The following is a 9,606-nucleotide window of genomic DNA, read 5'->3' on the forward strand; positions in this document are numbered from 1 at the left end:
ATATTAGAGTACTATATGAAACAAAGGCACTATTTCTTCACTGTCAAAATGTGGAATATGTTGATATATTTGCAAACCAATCCTCAGTATTCCTCTTTCACTAACCTAAAGAATAAAATATGAGTTAAAAATCCGATTTTTAAATGACCAAGTATTTGTATTGTAACATTAATAGTCTCAAATGGTCTCCTAGGATGAATAAAACTGATCTGAAGATTCTGGACTAACTCTACAGTTACTCTATGAACAGCATAACTTAACAATCAAAACATATTAAAAAAAATCACCTTCTCCTTGAATGTTTAGAATTATCATCTTCTCCCAGGGGAGGACTCTGAAAAAGACACTTTGAGACCAAGTCAATAAGGTATATTTTGTGTTTTCTGGTACATAAGTAATGGTGCATGAACTTCTCTGCATGTAAAAGAACTGTATCTGACTCAGTATTGCTATTTATCTGGAAGAAAAATAAGGCCTATTCTTTGCTATGTTTATGACTTGTAGTGTGCTACTTCCATAATATGTGCCTTACACCTACATAAGTAACAGCATTACCTTTGCAACAACACAGGTCTGTAACATCAAATATTTTTACATTGACAGAACTACTAATGGTAATATTTTTTTTCAAGAACATCTGCAAGAAATAAACCTAAATATATTCTTCAATTTTATGAATCTGTTTACTGATTTTGGTGATCAGTGTCTGTTGCCAATGAGCTTCTTCAAGTATAAATTTAATAATACTTTCCTGGGAAGGTTAAGTGGGCTCCCATTTGTACATTGAGCTCAAGTGGTATATAGTTAGGTGTTCACAACACTTAGGTCTATCAAGTAAACAACTTGATATACCTAAGTATATCCCTATTCTTAACTGGCTAATTGTCTTTCTTATAACCTTGAAGTTATGAAAGATTAAGTATTATGACAGCCTCAAATTTCTGCTCTTGGTACAGGCTGGTACTCATACCATGACCATGGTTTGGACAGTTAAGACAGAATTAGAGTTCTCCTAGAGCACACACTCCACTACCTTTTCTAAGAGCTACTTTTCACTAATTTATATGACAGTAAGTGTCTTTTCCAGTGCAAAAGTGACAGAGAAGATGCTGGTAGCATAGGATAGCTGATAGTTATTCTGAAAGAATTGAGCAACCTAGTGTATTAACATCTTTTTTCTCTCAGCAGTTCCACCATTAGCACTTTGCTCAGCTATCTCTTCCAAGGAAATGCATAATGCTGAAAGAAAAAGATTATACCAAAGAGATTTTCCAGTACTTATCACTAGTGTATTTATTGTAAAAGCCAGCTTATTGCACGCAAAGGAATCATTCTCTGATTTTTTTCAGGATCTTTAAATACATTGTCCCAGGTCCTCCCTTTAAGTGGTTAAAGTTAACATTGAAAAATTGACATATGTACACATGTACTATTTTATTAAGTGATTATTGGAAAAAAAAAAAAAAAAGAAGGGAGAATTAAGAAATGCAATATAATGTTTAAAAATAAATATGAAGCAAAGAAGAAATTCAGCAGTAGAATTATGACAAGGCAGCAACAGCCCTGGCAGCACTTTTATACAGTGACACATGGAAAATACTTAATACATGAAATGAATGCCCAATGAGTCTGTAGACAGGCATTTATGGCTAACAGAAGATGTAAAAGAAAAAAAAAGCAACATGAAAAAGGTAGTGTGACAGCAGGCTACAAGATGCAAAACTGTAAAGCACATGCATTCTGATATTTTGAAAGCAATTGGAAAGCATCCTTTATCTTTACTCGTCTGAAAGAAGATGTAGCCTAGTACTATCATAGATATTAAATCGGTCTGTACTTAGAAATTTAAACCAACTTGCCATCTATAAACACTGGGAAGTAAAGGCAGGAAAGAACTCTCTTTTGTATGTTCATAATGTTTTAAAATATTGCATGAGTCTCATTTTCAGAAAAAGAAATATTCTATCTCCAAAGAAAACAAGTGACCCACACTAGTGACCCACTGTTCTCAAACTATTTTCAGATGTTGATTAACACTATAGTTCTCTGAATTCTGTCATTTCTTCTTAGTCTGCTACTATTTCTTGCCTTATGAGACCACTGCCTAAGAGCAGAGGTTGTGTTTGCTTGAATTTTAGCTAGCAAAATAATTCACGAATGGACTTCCTTAGTCTTAGAACAATGCAAATACTTAAAAGTTCCTGATAGCCATAGTTTTACAGTGCTGTATTTCCAATGTGATTAACAGAGAACTGTGAGACAAGAGGACAGACATAAAACTGGATGCTGGATGACAGCCAATAACAAGAACTAAGGGACCAAGTACAATCTCAGAAGATGAAAAGGAGAAGAAATGTCAGAACATCACTAAAAATGTCAGCTGAAGCAGCATCAGCTTGACTGACATCAGAGCTTTAAATCTCATGCTCTCCTGAAAATAAGGCATTTTCTGATTACCAGCCAAGCATACAGGAGCCTCTCATCTACGTATAATTGCAAAATTAGTTTTTACTCTTGCTTTTCTATTTTGTCAGAGACTCATAAAATTTAGTTTTAAATAATGCCCAAAAGACATCCAGAGCAGCGCACTGCAGGTAGAGCCTCTCAGTCTGCTGAAATACAGAAAACTGGTTTTACAGGATTACATAAATAGCATGAATGTGCCATTGAACGAAAAATTGCCATGAGGGCTGCCTAATTTACTGATGTTGTCATCACCTTCACTAACCTTCCTCTTCTGTAGTGGCACATGTTAAGGATCAATGTTCTACATTATAGAAAGAGATCAAAAACCTACATGTTCTGGTTCAGTATCCAACCATAAATCTCCCAACTCTATTATCACTTCTAGAAATGAAATTACATACAAATTGTCTTTTAGTGTTTAGGCTTGTGAAATTGTCATCACCTGGCATAAAACTTTCTCCAGTATCCATTCAGTTTGAGAAAAGAGAACTTCTGGTAAAGAGGGAAAGAGGAAATTATACTGTAGCTGTGCAAACTGATGAAACTGACCAGGAAAAGGCAGCAGATTTTAGGTTATCCTTTCGGATAACTCTTCCTGTGTGCCTTAATCTCATCATTCTCCCTAGAGACACTTTAGCCCTGCATGCTAAGGAAGGAACATTTGGATTGTCAGTCAGCTCTCTGCTATTCAGGATAATCCAAATAAATTACAGCATGGACTAACACAATGCCCACAGTGACTATCCAGTGAAGAAAAATGTGTGATACGAGGACTGGACAGAACAAGCTGAGATGGTAAAGTCATACTTGTGCAGTACAACTGAAGCTTCACTTCCCCAAGAACTACTCAATACATAAAGCAAGTAAGCAGGACATAACTGTTTTGCCTGTTCATTTGTTCCATTTGCAGCACTTGTGGCCAGAAAATACTTGACAGGAATGGCACGTCCCATTTTACTTAAAAGGTCAACTATTATCAATTTTCATAGCACAGAAAAGCAAAGAGTTCCTGAAATGGATAAATATCAGAAATACAGCAGATTTGCTTTTTCCCTTTCATAAGTGGCCTTCTGGGAGTATATAAAACAACAGTGTTTCAAAGATTATGAAAAAAGTAAAGATAACAAAAATAGAAAGAGAGGAAAAAAAAAAACAAAGGCAAAGTTTCTTTCTGAGTTAATATACTTTCTGTTTTCCATACAGAGGCTGGCCACAAAGAAATATGAAAAATGGTTGGTCTGAGTTTGTTTGAATGTTTTTTTTTCCAAAGCTACTTGGGGTGGAAAATGAACAAAAATCTGCAGAGCTGTGGGTACTCTTAGTCAGGAGCTGACTTGCAGAGCAGGTCACACTTGCACATTTACCTTGCACAGGATGGTTTACAAGGAAAAAAACACAGACGAAATCTGAGCAGAGAGCCATAGTCCCTGTGGATGCCTCTAGAAGTAGCAGGAGGGTGAGATCCCTCCAGGGAATTGGACAATACTAAACTCCTTCTACACTGTGTTCAAGTGAGGCAGCCCATCCTTTTCACCTATATTTAGCCTTTGTAATATCACTCCATGTCCTCTCCATTTCCCAAAATGGCAATCATATTCCCAGAGTTCAGTCTGAGTTTGACTGAGTGGCCAGTACTTATACAGTACTCACTGCCTTAAAGTATTTTAGCACAGACACCTATTATCCAGCTCAGTCAAAATTCGTCAGGCACATCAGAAATTGTCAGGCTATGATTCTATGGAAAGAGTCCTATTGCTCACTGCATCTGTATGGCCTGAGACAAGGTCACACCACAGATAAATATAGCACATGATTCTGTCACCTTATTGATATACTCACCAACGCCTTTGAAAAACAAACCCAAGCATTAACTAAAAACCCCAGCATCCTCCGCTATCCAGCCTCCTTTCCTCCAAAATGAGGAGACTGGAAAAAAACTACCCACTCTCTGTGCTAATAATAGCATAAATTTGTTATATTGCTACTTTAAAAACTCTTTCCTGACCCTGCCTGTAAGTTCTCTTAAAACTTGTAAAACCTGCAAATTCTCTTAAATGACCTAATTTTACAGGAAAAGTTTAAGTTCACTTCATTTTTTTTCATATGCCACTCATTCTGTACTACTCCAGGAAATAATAATGCAAATATTAGCTTTTAGGCACTTTTTTCCATGTTCAAAAATTGAATCTAACAGGTTCATTTACCTTAAAACAGTCAGAAGAGGCAGGTAAAATAGTGTTGGAACGCAGTGACTGTGAGATGTAGGAAACTATATGCTCTTAGTTCACTCGTTTAACTTTTTTTCTTGATTTTACAATCTAGAAAATGCAGGTTAGGACTTACACTTTACTTTCTCTTACATTATAAATAAATAAAAAAAAAAAAAAAACCACTCAGGGCATCTTATGAGTTCAAAGCGTTATTTTTGAGAATTACCAGTGAGCCTCTCAAAGTTACATATGAATTTCTTGGGTTTGTGCTCAGTGAAAAGTCTTTTATTTTCAGTCCTTCATATGTTAGGAAGATCTCAAGGGAAAAGAAGAGTTCGACTCAGCAAAAAGCTTGAAACTGCCCTGTAACTATACCTAAATTTGCAGCTATTGGAAAAGGAGAGCTGGTCTGGATCCAAAAGAAAACAATGAAGCCAGCTATCAGCCAGCATCTCACATGGAGTTCAAAGACTTTTTTTGTTTTTTCAGGTTTATTTGTGGCTTCTTTTGTTTGTTTGGGGTTTTTTAAACTTTTTAATAAGAAAAATGAAATTATTACTGGCAGAGATTTTGTGTCATTATAATGCTTTTGATGAGACTCATAGCCTTGCAGCAGAAGACATTGAAAGAAATAATAATTAAAAACCCTCAACCCACCACACCAAAAAAAAAACCCCAAACCCTGAATGTCTAATAGTCATGTAACAAAACAAAAAAAGTATCATCAAAACATTCAAGTTCTACTTTTACTGCATCTCTTTTTGCCAATGCAAACCCATGGAAACTTCACTTAAAAGACCATATACAGCTTTTCAAATAATCAACATAATAGCATACACTTTTTCCTAATTTTAGGTGTTTATGTTTCAAATAATTTAAAACTGCTCTATACTATCTTTTTTTGCCCAAACAGATTCCGTTAACGTAATTTACAAGGAAAATACAAAGTAAGACATTTCACAGAAACATATTACCAAGCAATAGTAAGCATTTTCCAGAAATCAGAAGCCAGCTATGTTTCTACCTCAATAAGCATCACAGTTAACTGCCTCACCTCCTACATGGCATGTCTGGAAGAGAACAGTGCCTCTTCAAACACTTTAATTTGCTAAACAGTTAAATGCTTCAGCCCTTCAAGTGAACATAACATATGCTGTGCTGACCGACAGAAAAGAATTGTAAATGGTTCAGTCCACAATCTGATCACATGTTAAGCACATCCCAAGAGGTGCTCAGAATTACATCCAAGATGATTAAAATTCATATCATAGAGAGGAAAGACCTAAATTTTAAAAGAGAATAAAAAAAGGGACCAAACTTCTGTCACCTCTGACTCCTATTAGAGTAAAGTTAATGGAACTCTTCCAGAGGTTTCTCCAGTCTCTTGAGAAACAAGCCCTGCTGCCTTAATAACAAAAAAAAAAAAAAAAAAAAAAAAAAAGGTATACCTCAAGTATAGATGTGATGCCTTGTTAATCAAACATGGAAACACTGCAAAAAATTAAGCGAAGGACTTGTTTTGCTGAGCTGAGTAGGAACCCTACTACATTATTTACAAGGAATAGGATTTTACCCTGCATGATCATGTAATTAAAGTGTCAGCATGCAGACACTCAGGAGGACAGAGCTAGTGCTGAACACGGAATTAACATTGCTATTTCACAACTCTCGAATGATTTGCCATGTAACCCTAACATCCCCCAAATGCTGCCTTCCAACCAGAATTGCCTAGGGCTTTATAAAATTGAATAGTGGCAGGGAGACAGTATTCCCCATTACAGCTCCATTTGCTTGAGTGTTTCTGAAGCCTTTTTATCTCACAGCCCTTAAAAGCTGGAGGAAGGTCCCTCCTTCCAGGATGTGCAGTTAGATTGGCAACCTGCAAAGCATCCTAAACGGAAGGCAGTGCAGGACTGGCCTCCCCAGAAGCAGAGCACTCAGCAGAATCTGGTTGCTGCTTCCACTTCACTGGATGAGAAAAGTGAGTTATGCCAGCTTTTTTGCTTGCTGCAGCTTCCTCACTAAGGAGAAAAAAAAAAATTAAAAGAAGAAAGAAAATCCCTCCTTCCTATCCAAATCTTGTCTTCTCTGTTCCTATCTGCTTGCAAAGGATATGAAACAAGAGCAACAATGTTTTCAAGAGGAGAAAAGGGGGGGAAGGTGACTGCTCTCACTTCAGAGTGGTTTTATACGTAAGATGTTAAGACACAGAAAGAAATTCACTCCTTCACCTTTTTGCTCCCCTGTGTGGGAATACGGTTCTGGTCATGATTGCACCTCAGCAGCCACACAGTGAAAAGCCTCTGCAATGAGAAGGTTAGGAACTGGGCACGTCTTATCTTACAAGATGCTCAGCAAGACTGTGCTTCCAGGAAGATGGGCTTCCTTTTGTAAGTGAAAAATTTTATCTGCTTTTCCTACAAAATGGATTGCTAGTACAAATTCCTGAGCCAACAATTCATACTGCTGATACAAAAGCATGCTGGGCACAGAATGTTTCAGGGGAAAAAAAAAAAAAAAGGTTGCATTTTGGAAGATATCTGCTTGTGAATGCTAGGACTCTGCAAAGGATGGGGAAGAGCAGACTGTGGAGCTAAAAATAACCACATGCATGTAAATATCATGTACTATATCACTACCACAGCATTTCTGGCCATAATATAGCATTTGACTATATAGCATTTGACTGAACATGAGAAATACTACAGATCAAAACTAGTCTTCACTCGAGTATTTCGAAATGCTTCTTTTCCAGGAGAGAAATTCAAATTTGCAAGCCACACTTCTTTTTTTATCAGTGGGAAAGAATGCCAAATAGGCCATTTCCAGAGCCACAGGAGAAACTCCAACCTGGAGACAAATTTGCCTAAAAGACAAGCCCACACAGACAACTAGTAGCTGTGTGGCATCAGAATGGATACTGCTACATAACATAAAACTTTACCAAAACTTTCAATACCACTGTAATACAAGATGATGTTTCTGATTCTAGCACACCTTTCTTAAGGGTTCAATTATGCAAAGTACCAGTCCCAATTCAGAAAAGCACCTAAACGCAACCATAGCTGCAATCATGAAAGCAGTTCCCTATTTAACTTGATTATTCCGTTGGCGTGATTAAATTCTAAGTGCTTAACTGTATTAACACAAACATCAAGGTTTTGTCTCAGTAGGATGAATTAAGTAAGCTGAAATTCATTGCTCTGGTATACTTGAAGCACTGGATTTCAGATTACTTCATCTCTTTTTCTGTAAGCATGCTGCTGTGCCAAAAGCTGTCACTCCCTTGTTTTCTATGCATTTGCTGTATTTTAACGAGAAACTCTATTTATTGATTCTGATATTACTGAGAAAATGGGTTTTCCTTTCAATAAGATGATTACACATAAATGTTACAGAGAAACACAAGAGGGGGTTTTGTTTTGTGGGCTTTTTTTTCCCCCTGCATAATTGCTGAAGGCAGCGTATTACCCACTAGCACAAGGCAGTAAATGAGCTAAGTCCCGGATTCACAGCTGTGCTCAGTGCGCTCCATGTGCAGCGGCGGGCGCCCACAACGAACCATTTGGGATGCCCTGATGGAAAAGGGCTGGCTCTGTACTGGACCTGTGCCCATCGCAGGCGAGGTAAAGCCACAAGGCTGTGCTGTGTACAGAGGACAGCAAGGCCCCCAAGGTGCCAATCTGCCAGCCAGGCAATGTCAAAGAAAAGCAGTAATTCAGACATGCCCTCCTTCTCGCTCATCACACCCACAGAATCCTGATTCTTTCTCTCTTGCTTTCAGCAGTGCTGAGTTTTAGGGAGCAAACAACATAATACAGAACTACTTTTTTTTCTGGGACTAGCTGTTAACCCTTAAAAAAGAATGCTCATCATTATGTTCAAAAAAGAATTCTCATCATTATGTTCAAAAAAGAATACCCATCATTATGTTCAAGAAAGAATACCCATCATTACGTTCCTTTGTTTTAAAACCTAGTATAAGTATTAAATATTTTCTTTCTATAAGTGACAATGGAACACTTCCATTACTGTACTTTGTTAAACAAGCAGTGTTAATATGTAGAGCTCTTAAAGAAAATTGTGACAGGAACCTTGCATTTTTACAAGAATGCAATGTGTTGCTGTACTGGGATAACAAAATTACAATTTTTAGGTTGCATCACGTAAACACATCAAAAAGCAAGCATCTGCACCCTCCAAAGTTTATTAAGTCCCCTACCTTTCCTACATAGAGTGGGTCTGTACCCATGTATTCTTCCAGCACAAAGAATTGATTCCACACCCAGCTGCGTTTGGTTCTCGTCCTCCCTGATTGAAAATAGGGCTTTGACCGGGACCTTGTGAGCTCTGCTTGATTCATCCCAGAAAGACACAGGAAAAGAGCTAGTATCTGAAGAAAATGGCAAAACTCCACTTTGCCCAACTTCATCTTTTCTTTTCTTTTTTTTTTTTTTTTTTTTTTTTGCCTCGGTGAAAGAAAAAACCTTGACCAAAGCAGGCACAATTCCAGTTGTCTCAGTAACTCTAGCCTCCGGCAGGGTGTCAGCTGGGAGTCCAGAGATAATAATTTGCAGAGTGGTTGATTGGAAGATGTCACCACTGCTGAATAGTCTTCACCAAAGAAATGCTGAAATAGGTACCTATCGAAGAAAAAGACAAGAAGTGTCGTCAGAATTTTAATTATTTTTAGAGAATGAAAATTCTTTGCTGCTTTCACATCATGCATCAAAACTGTTTATTTATTACTTTTCTCATCAACACCAATGAGTTTACATTAGTCTCTCAGAGTTTACAGCAAACTTCTTGGATGGCATTACTACTGCTGATAATACTGTATTTACAGCCATAAAGTTTTCTCCTGCATGTTCTCTTAATATACCATTTCTTTCCAGTGTAAATGTTAAAATTCTTCCTCTTTAAAATAATC

At 37.2% G+C, this 9,606-nt stretch overlaps 1 protein-coding gene across 2 annotated transcripts in view; it reads right to left on the bottom strand.

The window, feature by feature from the left end:
- Positions 1 to 9,108, bottom strand: part of CDH7 (cadherin 7) — a 71,648-nt gene extending 62,540 nt beyond the window's left edge. For both annotated transcript variants that reach the window (XM_066328532.1, XM_066328523.1), the window contains exon 1: positions 8,899 to 9,108. In XM_066328532.1, coding sequence (XP_066184629.1) covers positions 8,899 to 9,108 — 210 coding nt within the window. The remainder of the gene's footprint in view (positions 1 to 8,898) is intronic.
- Positions 9,109 to 9,606: the final 498 nt, after the last annotated feature.

This window comes from Sylvia atricapilla, chromosome 1 (genome assembly GCF_009819655.1).
Source record: "Sylvia atricapilla isolate bSylAtr1 chromosome 1, bSylAtr1.pri, whole genome shotgun sequence".
NCBI lineage: Eukaryota > Metazoa > Chordata > Aves > Passeriformes > Sylviidae > Sylvia > Sylvia atricapilla.